Source organism: Chelonia mydas, chromosome 18 (assembly GCF_015237465.2).
Source record: "Chelonia mydas isolate rCheMyd1 chromosome 18, rCheMyd1.pri.v2, whole genome shotgun sequence".
Taxonomy (NCBI): Eukaryota; Metazoa; Chordata; order Testudines; family Cheloniidae; genus Chelonia; species Chelonia mydas.
In genome coordinates, this window is record NC_051258.2 from 18483864 (window position 1) to 18503319 (window position 19456).

The 19456-nt window shown below is 42.9% G+C and overlaps 2 protein-coding genes across 2 annotated transcripts in view; one reads left to right on the plus strand and one right to left on the minus strand.

The window, feature by feature from the left end:
* The window catches only part of PANK4 (pantothenate kinase 4 (inactive)), a 30896-nt gene extending 12248 nt beyond the window's left edge, over window positions 1-18648 (minus strand). The window contains exons 1-9 of the mRNA XM_007070169.4: window positions 18517-18648; window positions 11667-11749; window positions 9754-9962; window positions 8676-8859; window positions 6853-6945; window positions 4445-4598; window positions 4066-4247; window positions 2408-2489; window positions 1008-1108 (exon numbers count right to left, since the gene is read on the minus strand). Coding sequence (XP_007070231.1) covers window positions 1008-1108; window positions 2408-2489; window positions 4066-4247; window positions 4445-4598; window positions 6853-6945; window positions 8676-8859; window positions 9754-9962; window positions 11667-11749; window positions 18517-18643 — 1215 coding nt within the window. The 5' untranslated portion in view covers window positions 18644-18648. The remainder of the gene's footprint in view (window positions 1-1007; window positions 1109-2407; window positions 2490-4065; window positions 4248-4444; window positions 4599-6852; window positions 6946-8675; window positions 8860-9753; window positions 9963-11666; window positions 11750-18516) is intronic.
* The window catches only part of LOC102934666 (transcription factor HES-5), a 36115-nt gene continuing 35198 nt past the window's right edge, over window positions 18540-19456 (plus strand). Inside the window, exon 1 of the mRNA XM_043531643.1 lies at window positions 18540-18679. The gene's annotated coding sequence lies outside the window, so the exon portion shown is untranslated. The remainder of the gene's footprint in view (window positions 18680-19456) is intronic.

Here is a 19456-nt window from a genome sequence, read left to right on the forward strand (position 1 = left end):
CAAATATTCTGTTGCACAGTTAAAATAAAAAGCTAGCAAAGTGCATAGATTTATTTTTGCAAATGAAACTGCATATTATGCACACACAGTTACCTGTTCTCACCTACGTATGATATGTACAACTTGGACACCTACTTTAAATTTTTTGTCCTGTCAGATAAGAACTAGGAAGCTTAGAAACTGAGCGCTCAAGTATTTCAGTGGTTTTACATACAGCCTCTGAGCACTATTGTGTATATGCTACTCCTTATCTAAGTACAGCAATAGGCAACAAGAATCTTGTGTGTGTGAATTCCCAGATTTTTTTTATTTAAATATTCTTCTAAAATGTTATCCAAGATTGAGTGTAAATCATACAAGTCAAAAGTGTTCTTTACTTCAAAATTAACATTGACTGCGGCTTCTTTACTAAAGAATTCTACCACCATTCCCTGGAGGAAGAGTACACCGCATACAGACAGGTTTTCCACCTGTTGAGACTCAAAATCAAGCTTATGAGTCATACGGACATTACTAACATCTGAAATAGTTCAGTGTACTCCTTCTACTGCTTTAGGCATGAGCTGTAGCAATGGCTACAGAAGAAACACAAACACTGGTTTTTGCAGGTCTAATTGAGGATCTGATTTTTCACTTAGTTGGTTTTAAAACATTGACTTGCAAATGTTGGGCTCTGTTTTCAAGATACAGATTACTGACCGCACATGCAACACTGCGTGCACAACTGTTGCGACTCATTTGCATACACAACTGATTTGCATGTGCAGTCTTAACAACTGTGACAAAACTGACACCCAGTTGATGGTTAACTTTCTTCGGGCGGGGTGAGAAATCAGACTACAAATTATTTACTTGGGATCTTGAACTATTATTTAAGATGGGGAGGAGTATGTGCAGGGAAGGTAGTTAGGAGTTTGATAGTTTTATTACAGTCCTGAAGTCCCATGAGGGTTCCTAATGATCTCTCAGGGAAGACAGCTTGTGGTCCTAGAAAGACAGTAACTTACCGTTCCACTCCTTGCACGTTGCATGGGGCAGAGATCGGGTGAAGTGCTCATAAGGCCAGAACTCCCAGCATAATTCTCTCCCCAACTGTACTGGTTGGGATCTGGAGGAACAAAGACAGAGATGCCATAAACCGAAAGTAAGACAGTCTATACCACAAGTGATTTTAATGTCTATATGCCCTTTGTGTAGGTTTTAAATAAAGACAAATAGCCATGGAAATAAATGTTTTTTAAGAAGTGCAGTTACTCAACCATCCACTTAACTAGTAATTTGGGGCTTCTTATTTACTGAATTTGGGGAGGGGCAATAAACACTAAGTTTCAGAAATGATCACTTCATCACTTTTTAGTGAAGTAAACTTTAAAAAAAAAAAAGGGGGGGGGGGGAGGGTTCTGTCAAGAGAATACTTTTTTTTTTTTTCCTTCTGGAATTATCTCCAAGCCCCTATTTTTATTTCCAAACCTAGTACATCTTCATCTTTAGAGCTATTATATTTCTTATTAAGAATGCATTGCAACCAATTAGTTTAATAAACTCTTTACAGCTATTTCTAGGAAGAATTGGCTCTTTTGATAAATTAAAAAAATGCACTAGTCAGAGTGTGGGATATACAGCTACAGAAGAAGAATGCCTTGTGTTGCAGGGATTCCTAGTTACTCTTCCCACATCTACAGAACCTCCACCAATTTACATAGCTTCTTAGGACCTTAGTTTTCCATCTCTGTAAAACGGGTATGAAAATTTCCTGCTTTACAGGACTATTATGAGGCTTAATAATTTCTGTGAATGCAGACGTCACTGGATAAGTAAGGAGAAGTTTTATTAACCCCAATCTGTCTAGTTCTGTTCCCACCCTAACACAAACTGAGTGGCTTGGCCATACAGCAACTACAAATAGTAGTGACTAATCAGAGAGTGCAGCACCACAGCTCTATATTCAGCAAAAACAACCTGTAACTGAAGAATGCTAGGAGCAGATATGTGCTCTCCAACTATTAAGGCGTTTTTATGGGCAAAAGAATGCAATTTCATAATTCCATTATTTCTACACTAACACACTGGCCATATTCAGAAACTGTCCTCTCTGGAGCGGAGAGAAATCAGAAGCCTGGCTTTTCCCTCTGCCTTTAGAGAGGAGGTTGTTCTTGGCACAGTCATGCGGGGGAGGGGGAAGAGAAAGAAGCAAATCTTCCAGGCTCCTCAAAGTGGAGCAAGGAAGTGGAGTAAATAGAGAGCTCCTTGCCAGAAGAAAATAAGCGTTTACAAAATAAATCTGTGCTGTTAATGGCAAACGTATTTGATTAACCAGTGATTTACATGCAGCCCCGTGAAAGAACCTTGGACTGATACTGACATTTCAGAACACTGCATATACAGAACATAGTGATGCTGTACTTACTGTCTTGTTCAGCTCCTTTTAAAAATGCCCCAATGGCTCCCAGGTAGCCTTCATGTCTCAGGAACAATGCCTGAACCTCTCCCTGCCACAATATGAAACATTGCATTTGGATGGCCCCTGATTGCTAACATGTACTTTGTCACTAATTTACACTTAACACAGATAAACCAGCTAGAATATTTTATTGTATCCATGCTACATTCCAACACACTTCAGTAATTTCAAATGGTGCTGTAGGAGGCATGTTTGAAACATGTCTTTTCAGCATGTGCTACTTACACCTACCTGCCCAGGATTATGAGACAGCCAGGGAACATGCAAAGAGGAATATGAAGTTTGTTCTAAGACTGAATAATCCTGGAAGTGTAATTAGCCTGTGCTTCAGTACAGAAAGCTACTGCAACTTCCCATGGAAAAGTGCTGTTAACGTTGCGGCATTTGGCACATTCATTCATGTTTGGCAGTGCATCTCTCAAATGTTCTAAACCATGACACTCGTTTCCTTCCTCTACTTCACTCCCTCTCACGTCGCACTGGCTCAAGATCCAAGAACACACTGGAATGTCCATGCACATGGAGAGAGCCAATACACCTGCGCATGCACACACTCTTTGTTAAACCAGTCAGGGAGATATTCACTCATCAACACCAGAAAGCAAGACCTCCTCAATACAATGCAGGAATCTTAGTGCTAATGAGGTGTACCCATTATCCACCAATCCCCTCACCTTCCTAGGCAATCAGAAATTTTGTGGAAACTGGGAGGGAGAGAGGGGGGCAAAATCAGCTCCCCCATAAAGGAGCTCACAAAAGAATCTTTTGCTTGGGGTACAGCAAAAGACCAGCAATGACTTCACAACTCACTTACACAAGTGGAGGAAGTTTCCTAAAGCTTTCAGCTAGTCTATAAAAAGGCATTGTAGGGGTATGACAAAGGGAGATCAGAGAGAAACTGAAAAAAGATCCAGAGACCCAACTCTGGAGGGTTGAGTTGAGAATGAAAAATCTAAGCATTGATGCCTACGGGGTCCAAATACTATTAAGTTTATAAAGCCACCACACATGTAGACCAGTCCCCACTCTGGCAAACCAACAGATCTAAAACCAGCTCTTGGCTTTGGATTTCACCCACACACTCAGTTCACAAAACTTTGGAACTAGGGAAAAGCCTCTGTAAAGGGGAAAATTACACTTTGAAATGATTTCAGATAGCTATTTTAGAAGGAATGGCAGTTGGTATTTTTTAAAGCTGGTATCAGTTGCAGGTTTTATCTTAGAAGAACAATCCCACACTGAACTTGACAAGGGAATGTGAAGTTAACAAGAGGAATTGAATAATCATGGTAGCATGCGAGGAAAATGGAAAGGATCAATGCTGAGCAGCCACAGGACAACTGAGATTGTTAGAAAACCCACAGACAACTACTCTGCATAACTGTTTGCAATTGATCTTTATAGCAGTACTTGACCTTTAGTGAAGGATGGCCCTAGTCAGTGGCCATTCATTATTAATAATCATGTGTTACAGATTCACTGCATTACTTTGATCATGCTGCCAACTTGGTACACTTGAAAACAACTATGTTAAGGTCTTCCAGCAAATTGGGAAAGGTACCCAAGACTTGTTTTAGTGTTCCTAAGAGCTTAGTTTTTATTACCTTGGAGAAGAAGTTAATACTGTAGGTGATTGTGCGCATAGTGACTGGGTGACCCCGAATAAAGAATCCTCCGAAGTAAATTTTGTGTAGGTTATGGAGTTTCGCATAGAGGCAGGCAAGCTGTCCAATGTCATTACTGATCATGTGCAGTAAACTCTTTGCCATATCATCTTTAGAAAATTCTAAAGAAAGACATAATAAAATACATTAAAAATGGTTGAATCATGCCCAAGTGGACATTCTCATCCTTTCAGTATTTGAAAGTGTCACAAATATTCACACAATCAGCATACTAAAGTAAAATGGGCAATAGGCAAAATATAGTATGATCTGTACAGCAAAACTTGGGCAGACTCCTCCCCCTGCCCTGTGTTGGTACCTTTATCTGCTGTGGCAGATTTCCCAAAGCTGCTGGCTATTAGATTTCCACTTAACCCCAGTGTCTGGTAGGCCCCACCATACACATCTTTCACCAGCATGTCAACATTTGTATGCTGTCCCTTTGAAGCAAGCTGCAGCAATTCATCAAATTTCTGAGGAAGAAAAGCAAACGAACAGTGTTACTCCAGGTTTTCTGGATGGCCAGATAATTTTGTCTGAATCTCAGACTTCTGCAGAACTCTTAGTAAGACTAGTCATTCAAAAAAACCCAGCCCCCACCAAACAGGCATTCCTTGTATTTCATATCACAGGGACTGACTACCCACCCTAATCTTAGAGCAGAGCTTCAGAATCTCCTATTGTAACCACTCCTCTCTGAATCAAACCTCAGATGACCAAGTGATCAAGTGACCAAGATATGCAAGTAACTGGTTGAAAGATGTTCCTCCTGAAGACTGGAAATGAGGAATGTGCGAGTGTCCTCCAAGTTTATTGCTTGCAACCCCTTAGGGTATTGCTGCTCTCTGGTGGAGAACTCCATCCTAGACTAGCATGGTGCGAAATGAGACAAATATGCTACCTTTCACCCAAACAACTCCCATGAATGGCTCAGAATTCAAATAGGGTTCCATAAGCATATATAAATAGAATGTGACCCAGTATCCCTAGATACTTTGGATTCTATGTTTCAAGAAGCAGATTAGCAAAAAGCCTTAGCTCAGAATCCTTCACCTCACCCTGATTACAGGGATAACATGTTTCATAGATTCATAGACTTTAAGGTCAGAAGGGACCATTATGATCATCTAGTCTGACCTCCTGCACAATGCAGGCCACAGAATCTCACCACCCACTCCTGCGAAAAACCTCTCACCTATGTCTGAGCTATTGAAGTCCTCAAATCGTGGTTTAAAGACTTCAAGGAGCAGAGAATCCTCCAGCAAGTGACCCATGCCCCATGCTACAGAGGAAGGCGAAAAACTTCCAGGGTCTCTTCCAATCCAAGATTCACCAGCCAGATACCCAGTAAGTAAACTGTAGTGAAGCTCACAAGAGCTACTCTGGATCAACTTCTTAATACTCAGTCGTTGCTTCCATTCCCTTCCTTGTTACTAGAGACTGTTGGTGTAGCCTAGCAACCTTTCAGGTATCAGCATGAATAGAATTCCAGCCAGAGCCTGCCACATAGGCAGCATACCGATCATCTACTCAGGATGGGAGGCCAAGTGGGCTTAGTTATAGGATGAAGTGGGATTATGTCTCAGAGGTATTTTAGTTTAAAAAGTAAAACTATAAAAGAGAGGCTGTCTGTCCAGCTACAGAGAGCTATTAAAAGGAAGCACCAAAATGAAATAAACCTAGCAGCAGACTAGTCCTGCCTTTCTGGGCTCCCCCACTGCTTACAGTTCAGCTATAAACTCTGTTAGAAGTCTAGACATGTTACTCCACCAAGTCCAGGAAAAGAGAACTTGTGAAGCTCTGCTCTGAGACTAATAAATGTATCTGACAAAACACTGCTAATATAGACTCCTCCCTCTGACCTTTCGACAGGTTCATATGTAACTGTATCTCCTCCTGTATAAGCTAACATTTACAGTCACATGCATCTTGGGACACAGAAAAACCACATGATTTAAACGGTTGAATTAAAACACAGCAGTACCAGGTTAGGCTGTGGACTGGCAACTGGCCTTCTGGTCTCTGAACATACAAATCCCCTAAAATGCAACAGGAACTGAGCTACCCCTCTTGCCTCAGATATACTGCAATACTCAGGCTCTCTACTTTGCTACTCTTCAGGACTTTAGACTGAAACTGAACCTGGAGATCAGATCTCAAGGCGTGAGCAGCTCATTCATGTTGGAACACAGGGCACAGAAAAACAGGTAACATGGAGCAGACTACTCAAACTGTACACAGTGAGGGGAAAAGACCCTTCAAGAATAAAAGGGAATTGTACACTCTGCACCCCCTCCGTGCAATCCTAGAAGCTGTAAAAAAAATCCTCTATCCCAGGCAGCCTCAGCCTTTTGCCCACTTGACAGGTATTTCTTTATTGCTTTGTCCCCTGTGTTTCTAATGGGGCTTTTTTTGGTTTATTGCTTGGATTTATGCACCAGTATCACAAAGGATATTATCACAGCTCAAGGGCCCAGGTTTGTTGTTTAATAGTAGCAGCAGACACAAGAGGGAACAAAAGAGCATTTAACAGAAAATATAAAAATAAACTGCATAGTGCATTAATGGCAATTTTAAAAATATTTCTGTGGCAGAATAGTGATTCTTAATCCGTAACATTAGAAATCATAATTCTCCACCAGATTGTTTGTTCCTCGTTTCTAAAGAGGAACACAACTGAAGGCCCCTGTATTTCCCCATTCTACTTAAAGTGCAACTGTCAAATACCTTTGTTTTTGTGAGTAAAGCTCCTAGACCCCAGAAGGTTCCCCCTCCGATTGAACTCCCTCCAATCCATTCAAATTTGTCCTCTGTTTCCACCTATGAGTCAAACACAAGTTTAACAAACAATCATGGATATAAGTATGAATTAATACACAACACACTTATAAACCGATTAACATATGGACTCCAAAAAATGGAATGGATGCAAACAGTATGAATAAATGCTGTTAACAGGGCTGCTTAATGATCTAAATATCAGGTATGAAATATATAGACTCCATGGAACTACACGATCCAATCTCGGTAGGATCCATTTAGCCCTTTATCTTCAGCTACAGACTTGCTACATGAAATTCAGTTTATGGTCTTCAGGATGACTCCTTAGAAGTCGGAAGTCCTTTCTGCTCTATGGACAAACCAACATCTCACAGTATCTGATGTAAGAGTAGGGGTTTGCTTAAGAGCCCTGGCCAAAATTTCCTCCCTTCTTCTCCCCACATGTTCAGTGTGCCAGCTGTCCACTTGGCTGCCACACTCCAACAGAGGTGGCAGCATTTCAATGGCAAAATTCTCTTATGTAAAGAATTTGTAGCGTCCTTGTCTTTAGATTGTAAGAACTGGGTATGTCTGCGCTGCAATACAGTACCTGCAGCTGGCCCAAGTCAGCTGTCCCAGGCTCATGGGACTACAGAATTGCAGTGTAGATGTTTGGGCTCCAGCCAGCTGACGTGGGCCAGCCACTGGTATTGTATTGCAATGTAGACCTACCCAGTGTGTCGAACATATTCGTACAGATCACAGCACAATCTTAACTGAGGCCTTTGGGTACTTCTACCACAATAGTTACAAAAATACAATAAGTTATCTATAAGCAGAGATTCCTTGCTTTTGTTACATATCCAAGTTATACTTTGAAATCCTACATTGCTTCTATAATCTCTCACTCTGTATCTGGCCCCCTGGTTACCATATAGCTTTTTCTTTAACTCAGAATGCTTAGGGATTAGAACTACAGACATGCTTTTACAGAAAGAGTTGCTTTAATGGACTGAGCATGATTTTAGCCACTACAGATGTGCATAGGATAGTTACTAGATTTAATTTAGAGGATATTAACTATGACAACACAACCCTTGTCACATGCCGAGAGTTGGAAATTGTTAGTCACTAATACAACGTACAGTGCTTTCGATCATAACCAGTCCTCTAAAACTTCTGAAGCAGGGAAGCACTGCCACCCCCCATACCCACTTTATATACTGAGAAGTTCAGGCAAAGAAGTTAAAGGCAGGCATTCTTCTTCTGCTCAGAGCATCTATCTGAAGACTAAAGGCTTTTCTACACTAGAAATGCTACCACAGTGCAACTGCACTGCTGTACTGCTTCAGTGTAAACACTACCTACACTGACAGGAGGGGGTTCTCTCTTCAGAAAAGGTAATCCACCTCACACCCCAGAGACATGACATGATGATGATGTAGTTTCCCAGTGTGGACCAGCCCTAAGCGTTTATCCATAAGTGGCTGCCAAAAGTGTGTTTTTGTATTTGTCATTTGCAGCTGCAGTATTACACTAGCCTCTTTAAGCACAGCATTATCCAACTAAAAGGGGACAGATGGTAGTGCAGTGGAAAAGCAGGTAAAATGTATATTAAGAAATGGAAGTCAACATGTGTGGTTGTGGTTTTGGTTTTTTTGTTTAAAATTTGATAACCCAGAAAGGAAACAAACGTCAATCTAGATGACTACCGTTCATCAGTTTGAGGACACAACCCCCCGCTCCCTCCCACACACACACTAAATGAAATAGTCTAATGGCTTACTCACCTTCACTATAGAAACCCCAGAGCCAATATTGACTAGCAAATAAGGGAAAATATTTGGATGATTTGTCTGAAATCGGAATTCCGTATCTGAATCTTTCTGGTATGCAAACACCTCATGGGGTATATTTTTTAACACAAAGTTACACCCTTTAATTAGGCAAGTCATTACATCTTCTTTATCCACCCTGAAGAGAAAACACACACACTTATAAACAGAATAATCCTAAAGACCATATGCCCTTTTAAAAATTACCTTTTTTCCACACACATCCAACAACACTTGGCAGGAAAACAGAAATCAACAATCATGACTTTTAATGGCTTATGATTTTGGACACAGTCTATGTAGATTTGTTATGTACAGAAAAATATTGACATGAGAAAATACAATAGTTACAGGCTAAAGATTCCAGAGCTTTGCAATTCCTGTTATTAAAGAACTGATAACATTTATATAGTGCTTTGAATTTTGAATCCACTGTGATAGGTATTCCAGAGATAGGAATGATGGTTTCTATAGGAACTCTCCTCAAAATGAATCCAAAGCACTTTAGAAACTGATGGAGAATCACTTGCCCACCACTGAAATGCAGCCACCTCTGAGATAAGAGTTGAACTGTCTAACGTCAGAGTCACACTACATAGTGTTTAGGACACAAAGGTAAGATTACCATATGCAGCTGAAACTGCAGGGAGAGTTTTAGGGAAGCAGAATATATTAACAATGCTGGAGTTTAGCCAGGACCCTGAGGGTAAGACCCCTATTGTGTCAAATTTTCAGATCTTTAGTGACCTTCGTTATTTGTCAACTGAAAGATGGCATGTATGGCAGCACAGCACACCCAACCAACATGCTGGGTAAATTCAGTACCAACACAGAGGGACACGTATCTCCTAGTGAATTACAATCACATAAACATTCCTTGATGTCACCCATTCAAGCCCAGCCTTGCTAAGCTTATGAGGTCCTAGAAGATTACAGTACAAGCACGTAAGGCTACAGTCTAACATTTACTAGTGACAGTATTTTCTTTCAAAAAGAGTTATCCCCTAATGAGTTTCAACCAGTTTCCACTTACTTCAGTCCTAGTTTCTTCTCAATGAGATCTTTGAATTTGTAGGCACCACCCCCTGTGGCTTTGAGCACTTTAGTTTCTGTGTTGACAAGATGGTCTTTAATGAAATCTAAGCAGGTTTCAATGTAAGTGTTCTCAAATTTAATGAAGTGCAGTCGAGCCGTGATTTCCTCTTGAACTGTAATTTCATATGGAGATTCATGTTCTATGTCCTAAAAAATTCAGAGTAAGTATTTCTCTTTTGGCTTCACTTGTCAGGACATTTTTCTGAGCAGTAGAATTAGTTATTCAGTAAGCTAGTGAATATTTCCATTTGTATTTTCTATGCATGCAACAACTACCTAATGGCTACCAAAGCCTCCCCACGAACACCCTCAATTTTCTTCACATAATATAATTGTAATACACACTAATTCATAGAGAATGCCCATTCCTCTATCTTTACACAGGCATACACAGAAAGCACCAGTGTACCAGACAGAACTTGAGTTTAGAGCTTCAGCAGTCTTGTATTTTGTATATAAGATGGCGACCCTGATGTTGCATACATCAACTGCATAGAGTCAAGCATTCCTTAATACCCAAGCCCATGAAGAGTATGTATGAACATTGGTTTGATGCATGAGAGCCAACACCAAAAGATCGGTTCAGAAGACTCCTACCTTTTTATTCTAAGAACCAAGTAACTAGCCTTAGTCATCCAACGGTATTTATTATTCACACAGCATGTCAAACAAGAGTGTCAAACTATACCATGGTCAAAGAGCCAACAGTTGGAGGAAAGCTTCCTCCCACCCCACAAATGCTGCAGTAAGACAAACTCTCTCCCTGCCCCCCCCCCCACTTTGAAAGGGGGACTTGTGTCAGGAACATCTTTTGCCATCCTTGTGAAAATATGTCCAAATTATCAGCCTTGGGAGGGGAAACAGGGGGTGGGGGGAAATCAAACGAGGCAGGGGTCATGTGGAAAAAATAGTCTGATTATGTGATCACATACTATCATAATGTACAGCCACAAGGTGACCAAGTTAAGGTTGCCTGTGCAATCTCAAATCTGGCATTTCCTAACTTGACTTAGCAGCCTTAATAACATCCTTTTAACAAGTTTTTTGTTGTGTTTGCATACTGTGTTCTTCATGCAAGCTTGGAACTAGAACTCTAATAAGCTTCCACAATGAAATATGAGTGTCAGTTGGCAAACCTGGGCCAAATGGTTGTTTCACCTGAAATACTGAATCAAACTCTATAGGTGTGAACAAAAACAAGGGTCTCACACACACTTAACCTGAAATGCAAGTATCTACAAATGATTAGGTGCACACTCAAAAACTTCCGCATTACAAGCTATAATGCAGGACAACAGTAATTGATAATTTAAGGTCTCAGGTAGGACAATCGCCCTGGAATTCCCTTCTTGACCCGCAGCTGCCTGACTTCCACCCTCCTCCAAATCCCTTCTCAAAACCCAATTCAACATTGGCTTATAAGCTTAGATGTTAGGTTTGTTTTTCATTTCAGATACTGTACATGCACTACTCACTCACGTGAGCACACAACCTTACTGTCATTACCAATAATTCTTCCTTGTGCTAAGCCTCCCATTTTGTTTTTAACGCCTCTTAATTTAGGGTCCAAACTTGTAAACCCTTACTACAGTGCTTCACGTCAATGGGACTCCTCACAGCAGGAACCATTAAGGGTTTGTAGGATTGGACTTTAATACCATGAGCAACTCGTGGCAAGAGCTGTGCTCTGAAGTACCGTGCACATATATAGTGCTATATAAATAATAGATATTCCTGGTGCCATCTGAAAATTATTATGGAAAACTGCCCTGTTTCAGATTTCCATTTTTTTTGTTTTCTCATGCCTGCTCACATTAGAGGTTCTGGTTTGCTATATAATGCAATTCTTACCTTTCCAGAATGATCAAAAGATCTCACTCTTGCTACTTTATGCTGCACAGTTGAATAATAAGCCAACTTGGTTAACGACCCACCTGTTATCAAAAACAAGACATCATGCATCTCAGATTCAGGCGTCAGACAGAATTTAGATACTTCTGCGTATTAGTTACCTAGCACAGTTTTAAGAATGGCTTGGCTGCAAGCAGAGCTAATTAGGCAAAGCTCTTTATTCAGTGAACCAAAGGACAGTCATTTGGGGACTGTCTTGGCATAGCTAGATCCAGATGCATTGTGTGAAGGTAGAAGCTCCACAGAAGGGACTCAAGCCCAACTGGTGCTGGGGTGGCTGAAGATTATCAGAGGTCATGAGTTCACTTCCTAGTTACCTCACAGTATGCATGTAAACAGACTACTTGCTTGAGTAAGGACTATTCAGGTGATTATAAATAGATGATTGCAGGATTGGAAATTTAACCTCCGGCCCCTCCAAGATAGCTAAACTAGGCAGGGAAGGTGCTCAAGGCCATGAGGTGAAAGCATATCCGGGCAGGATTATAACTCAGTCCTATATGTGCTCAGACTATTCCTTGGCTTTAAAGCTCTAAGGAGGAGTAGGGATGGGAGGGAAAAGTCACACATCCACTGCTCATCTTTGTTAAACTTGTTTAAGAAATGCCTAAAATCCTGCATGTTTTACCAAACTTGATAAATAGGTTTGCCATGTTTGTTGTATATGACGCATGTTGCTCAATCAACAAAGTTTCACTTGCAACACTTAACATTAAGTAATTTTCAAGGACACTGCAAAAAGTCTCTGCTTCTATTAAAATAAAGGAATTTAAATGCTGAATAAAGACACTCCTGAGGGATTATTCTTGGCTTCAAAGCTGAACATCATCCTAAAAGGAACAAGCTCCACGAAGCACTAAAGGCAATGAAAAATAGATCCTTTTCCATTTAGATGGCTATTTTTAGGGGGCCAAAACCTGAAGTCCTTACACAGGCAAAAAACTCACTAATTTTCAGTGAGTCACTGAGAATTTTGCTCAAGTAGAAACTGAATTAAAACTTCAGTATTTGGCCCAGAGGCTTCCCTCAAGTCAGCCAGGCAGTGGAGGTCACAAACTTCAGGTGACCACAACATCAGTGTACATCCCAGTCTTTCCTCCAAAGCAGCAGCTTGCATGCCTAAAGACCCTAAATGCTCGATTCTCCTGTCAGCTATACCAGTGCACACCATGCCACTCCACTGAAGTCAACTGAGTTAAACTGATGTAAGACTAGTGCTAGTGTATGTGGAGAATCAGTCTCCGAAGCTCAGATTTCTAAAGGTATTTAGGCATTGCTCTGCGCAGCATTGCAAAACTTAAGTCACTCTTGAAAATGGAACTTAGGTCTTGCAACACTGAATGATTCAACCGCTTAAACATCTGGGCCCAAGTGATTAGCTGACAGACTCATTAGGGATATATTAGATGTTGAAACAATTACACATAATGCACGAACAGTAAATGTTCAAGAAACCTGTCTTACCCAAGGTTTCCCCACCCAAAGCTCCTCACTCTAGTCCTTACCTATGAAATTGCATATTTTAAAAAGTGAGTTCCTTCTATATAGATTATCATGCAGTGCTCACCACCTTACTGACGTAGTGCCTTCCAGTAGTGCATTAAGCAACACTACTAGCTAATACTACGTTTTAATCTGCTTTCAGCAAAAACAGCTACCAAACATACACCCTTTAGAAGGCGGATATTCATTTTTCTAGCCCAGGATGCACAACTCCTTGATGAATAGTGCCTTGACAATCCAGGATGTCTTAGCCCCAGAACAAGTACAGCATGGACAGTGACTGTACCAGCTTCCCCTGAGATGCCTTGCCAGGGGAATTATGTATACGTAGCCATGCAGCCCTTGGCCTCTGTTCTGAAAGTGTATCACCACAAACTCACTTCAGTTAGGCAAAAACCAGTTCTGCTGATGCTAACTGTTGGTTTTCCTCAGTCAAGTTTAGATTTGACCCTAGAAGCAGAAAGCTTCTTTCCCCCATGAAATAAAATCCCTTAGCACAGACAGGCTCTCTACTGGAGGTAATGAAATCAAGCTTTCAAACTGAATGTGATCATTTTTAAGGTTGTACATCAAGAATTATGACTTTGCTAGACAGAGTAGAAGACATCTAAAAAAACAAAGCTTTTAAACTAACAAGTATCCAAGCCATTTTTGCCAACAGTTTATAGAACTGCATTAAAGGCAATATAATTACAATGTTCTTAGGAAAGTACTTTTTCAATCTAACTATTTTATAACTGCCAAAATAATTTAAGACTACTTGTTTTAAAGCAATGACAATTTCTTAAGGCTGTTGATCAGAATGTCATAAGTGCCTGTTGCTTTGCATTACACAGAAATACTTTGATAGGCACCTTAAAAATATGCTTTCAAATGAAACCTGTTTCTCTTGCTTTAGTTGATTACATTTCCAGTATTTAGTGCGGTTGTCATCCAGAGTATGGGAAACACTTCACTTCATACAAGCAAAAGTGGTGCTTTCAAAAGGGTTTGCTTCAAACCCATTGGTAAATGTGAAATAATGTGTAGACTTCAGTTCACCTTTAAGGCTTATCGGTTATCTATCACACACCTTCTTGCTATTCTGTTTCTCCAGTCCCATCCCATACTGGGATTACCCACTCTGACAACCCCACCCAAAACACAAACACACACACACAGCTGACTGATTGTCTTTAAAATGGATCAGCATTGCCTATGCCCCAAGAAACCCAGCATCACCAAGAACACACAGAGAACCAAAATCTGAGCAGTGACTGGAACCAAGTTTTTAAAACTCTTTAGCCAGCACTGTACTAGCACATCAGTTTCCTTCATAATTTTATTTTAGCTTCTGACTTTTGGACAGATGTTAATTTACAGAAGCCAATGCCCAAAAGCCTCTGGGCAATCTGAGAGGAAAATAAACCCCTATTTTAACCGCAAGTAGAAAATATGATTTAAAAGGTATTATGGGCTACACATCGCACAACTCCCTCCCTCCACCCCCACACACCTACATAGAAAGAAACACATCTTAAACCTTGCACCGAAGGATGCCAGTGATATGTTGTAGCCAACACAGGGAAAAGCATTTAGAATCACAGATCCTGAAGGAAGATAGTGTCTCCTTTCCTCTTAGAAGAGAGCCTAGGAGAGTTCTAGGTCTCGTGCTGCTGTTTTGCAAATAACTGTACAATTAATTCTCCACCCTATCTCTCTCATCCAACTATTTGGAGAGGTGTCCCCTTATTAAGATCTGCATTTCTCTTAGAAAACATACAATGCACTCTTGTGGTCGACAGCAGCGTTCCGGATGCTGAACTGCCAAATCTCTCAGACACAGCCTGTGATTTTTCCAAACTCCAAGTGAAAATCTGTATGCACTAAGCCATATCATACTGCTTCACTAACTGATTCCTGGACTGCACACATCCCCCATTGGTAAATTCAGTGTCATGCTTCTGCAAACTAAAATTTGCAGCACTAAAGATTTGTAATTTAGGCAAATGAGGAAAGTGGGGTTTTTTTGTTTTTGAAAAGTGGTACAGAGGAGACACTGAGTTCCAGATAGATTAAGCCGCATATGATGGTCAGTTCCACAAGACCAATGATGACCATCTATGGTAACAAAAGCAGTGAAACTTAATAACCCTCAGACCTTCTGAGATCCCATTCTGATGCATCAGCTGAAACTGTCACTTCCAGTTGATAAGAAAATAACTTTTTACCCTTCTCCTAGTTTTAACTTCAAAATAGAAATTCAGAGATCAACACACGCATGATGGATCTCTGCTGAGAAGGTACATTTACCTTCCCAACCTCTAAAAATAGGGAAATACAAGAGATAGGGATGCTTTGAAATTAAAGTGGTGTTTGTAAAGCACTTTGAGATCCCTAGATGAAAGGCACTGCAGAAGTACAAAGTTATTTCTTGATATCTACCTTGCACTGCAATTCTCTATCTAGCTAAATTGCTTTTAGCTTTATTTTCCCAGTTTGTAAAGACTTAAAAACCTGTGTTGGACACCCACTGTGCCTGGGGTTTATAGCTAATCCACTGCTTTAATTCTACTCTGACCCACTGAAAGGTAACATTAATTTATTATGTTTACTGAATAGGGGCTAAAATTAAAGAATAAATAACTGTCCCTTTCAGAGGAATTACAACGGGTGATCAGATGCTAATACACCCTTGTCCCCCTTCCCTTCCATCCGGACACTGACACACACACACACATCATGTGATTTAGTCTGCAGTTCTAGACAGTGTCAAATGCAGACCCTGAATTGAAACTAACTGCACATCTAATGGGGGAAAAAGTGTTGCTTAATAAAGAACTCAAAACAACTCCACTGACTTGTAACACTTGGAGCAATAAGACATGCATCTGACGAAGTGGGTATTCACCCATGAAAGCTTATGCTCCAATACGTCTGTCTATAAGGTGCCACAGGACTCTCTGGACCATTTGCATTTTTCCTCTTAGAAAGCGACAATTCCACTCCCCTAGACTTATATAAAAGCAGCAGGAGTGGTCCCTAGTACATGCAGGAATTTAACCCTGAGCTGCTTCACTTGCACCTAGAGAAGTATCCTGTCTCCTTTTGTGCCATTCTTGCAATGATCAAGTGCTGGCAAGGAATATGAAAAGCTGGGGGAAATCTATCCCTTCAGCCTCTGTTCCCTGGCATAAAGGTTCGACAGTGTCCCAACATGTAACATAGTAGTTTCATCTTCCCATTTGTTTGTTTTCATTTTTTGATTATATTGTGACATGCTATGCACCTTGGTCCAAGATGTCAAAACCTTTGTGTATATGCCCATTGGGGTTTCACCAGTGCATACTGGTACTTTCACAGAGAAATATCCAGTGGTGAGCTGGAGCCGGTTCGCACCAGTTTGCTAGAACCAGTTGTTAAATTTAGAAGCCCTTTTAGAACTGGTTGTTCTGCGGGGGACAACTGGTTCTAAAAGGGCTTCTAAATTTAACCAGTCAAAAGTGGCGCCTTAGGCGCCGACTCCATGGGTGCTCCAGCCTGCGTGCACCGGGGCTGGAGCACCCAAGGGGAAAATTTGGTGGGTGCAGCGAATCAGCTGAAGGGAGGAGGTGGAGAGGAGGTGAGGTGAGCTGGGGCCGGGCACAGGGTGGGGAGCTGCCGGTGGGTGCTCTGCACCCACCAATTTTCCCCGTGGGTGCTCTGCACCCACCAATTTTCCCCGTGGGTGCTTCAGCCCCGGTGCACCCAGGGAGTCAGTGCCTAAGGTGCCACTTTTGATGTGATCAGTGGGGGAGCGACTGCTCCCCCTGCTCCCCCCCTAGCTACGCTCTCCCACCCCTAGGAGCCAGAGGGACCTGCGGGATGCTTCCTGGGAGCTGCCCCAGGTAAGCACCACCGGGACTCCCCACCTCGCCCCCGGCAGGTCCCTCTGGCTCTTAGGGGTGGGGTGGGCACCCACTACGGTGGCCCATGAGACCCTCCTGCCCAGTTCTGGGGGCAGTCAGGGGACAGAGGAGGGGGGTGGATGGGGCAGGGGTGGGCAACAACCCCCTCGTTGTTAAGATTTTGGCAGCTCATCACTGGAAAAATCCCATCTCCCTGGGTGGCTGTGAGAAATGCATACACATCCAGCTGTCAATATAGATAGGCTACTGGCATATTATAAATTCAGAAATTAGCCTTTCCTCCACCATCGCCCCCACAGTCCTTACATTCTCCCTAAAGCAAGGGGAGGGGGAAAGCAGGAGGAAAATCAGGAAAAAAAGACATAGTATTGTTAGCTATGTCTTTCTCCTGAATGTGTTTTTTTGAGGGGGTGGGTAGAAGACAACAGCATCGGAGTTTGTCTACAATGTAAGCTCAGGGTTAGTACAACTCACATTAGCAGACCTTGGGGTTGTCAGCCTAGGTTTTGAGTATCCCTACGCTCATTTATAATCTGAGGTTAGGAAAAGTTGAACCCCCAGCTCAACCTGGGGCTCCAGCATCTACGCGGCCCAGAGTTCAACGAGGCGTATCCCAGTCGTCCTAGCCCCCTCTCGCCTTTGTTTGCGGGGCAGCATGGGGAAACCTGACGGCCCACCAAGCTTAACTGTCCAGAGGACAAAGAAAGTCAGCCCCTGGGCCTGTCAAATACTTCTGAAGGACGCCCCCGAGCACAAGTCCGGAGGGGCTGCATCTACACTGAAAAGCAGCAGGGCTTGAACCCTGGGTCCCCGGGTGGGAGCCTGGGGCCGAGCCCTGGGTTAGCCTGATGTGTGCGCCAAGTTCTGCCTCCAGGCCCGCTCTCCCGAATCGCGCGCCCGCCCGCGCCGAGGCAGCCCGGCCCCCCCTCACGGGGGCTAACCCCTTCCACTCCTCTCCCTGGACGCTGCGGAGGCCTCCCTCAGAGGGGCCCGTCCCCTAGCCCCCTCCCCGGGGTCGCCCCCTCTCCTAGGCTGCTGTCCTCCGGCCCCCTTTCGTCTCCCCCTCAGCGGGTCCCAGCCTGTTTACCACCCCGGCCGGCCCGTTAGCAGCCCCCGGCGGCATGCTGGGACTCGTAGTTCGACTGCCCGCCCTCCGCCTCGCCGCGGGAGAGCCTCTGGACCACAACTCCCGTCATGTCCCGCTCCGCCAGCCCGCCGCGGCGCACGCCGGGAGCCGTAGTCCCTCTCCCGCTCCAGGCAGTGTGCGTCGCGCCCAGCGGGACTGCATTTCCCAAGGTGCCCTGCGCGCCACTGGCTGCCCGTCCCGGCGGTTTCCCTGAGCGGTCAGAGCCGCTCCCCGCCCTCGACCGCTGCCGCCCCCGAGGCGCCCGCCCGGTTACCGATGTCTATGGCGAAGCACTTGGCGTTCTCCAGGTTGCGGAAGATCTCGTCAGGCGGGAGAGTGATGCTCTTGTCCAGGCTGCTGTCACTGCCGCTGCTGGTACCTCGCCCGCCCCGCTCCGCCATTTTGAACGCCACCCACCACCTTGTCAGGCCTCATCGGTATGCAAATATATGCGCATATATTTACATATCAATATGATATGGTGCCCATATTATGCAAATGAGGTCAGGCCGGGGCTCCCTAAAGCTTTGCCAGCATTCATCCTTTTTGCCCAGGGCGGTGTGAGAAGGTGGATCGTGGCCCCATTATATCTGCAGCCGACAAAGTTATGAGGGGGTGGAACTGGGCTCCATATTTTTTACCTTATAAAGTTATTGGTAGGTTAGAACTTTGATGCCAAATAATCTGCCTGCCCCTCCCCAAAAGTTACAGGGGTCTAGATCTATGGTCTACAACGTTATAGGTGTGTGAGGGTCTGGATTCACTTTTATTTGCACCTCAGAGTTGCTGAGGGGTTTCCACCTGGCCCCATTTCGTGCTCAGCCCACAAAGTTACTGAAGAGGTGGTAGGGGGTGTGTTGGGGGTTTGTGTTCCATTTCATCTGAAGTCCCAAAGTTATTGAGGGGAAAAGGCACATTCATACAAATAATCTGTTTGCCTCTTCTCTAATATAGCATCATCATTTATTTTTATTAGCAATGATACTTTCTATGGGTCTCTCATCCAAGGATCTCAAAGTACCTTATGATCATAAATTGTTGTTAATAATACTAGTACACTATAATATCTTGCACTTACAGTAGATCACCCCAAATAAATACTCGTAGTTTGCAGGTCCTCCCTGCTCTTGAGAGAGTTCGTATCCCCGCTCCATTTTTGGTGAGAGAAAAGGAGATTTTTCCAGGTATTGCACAAAAAATTGAGGACAAATTTT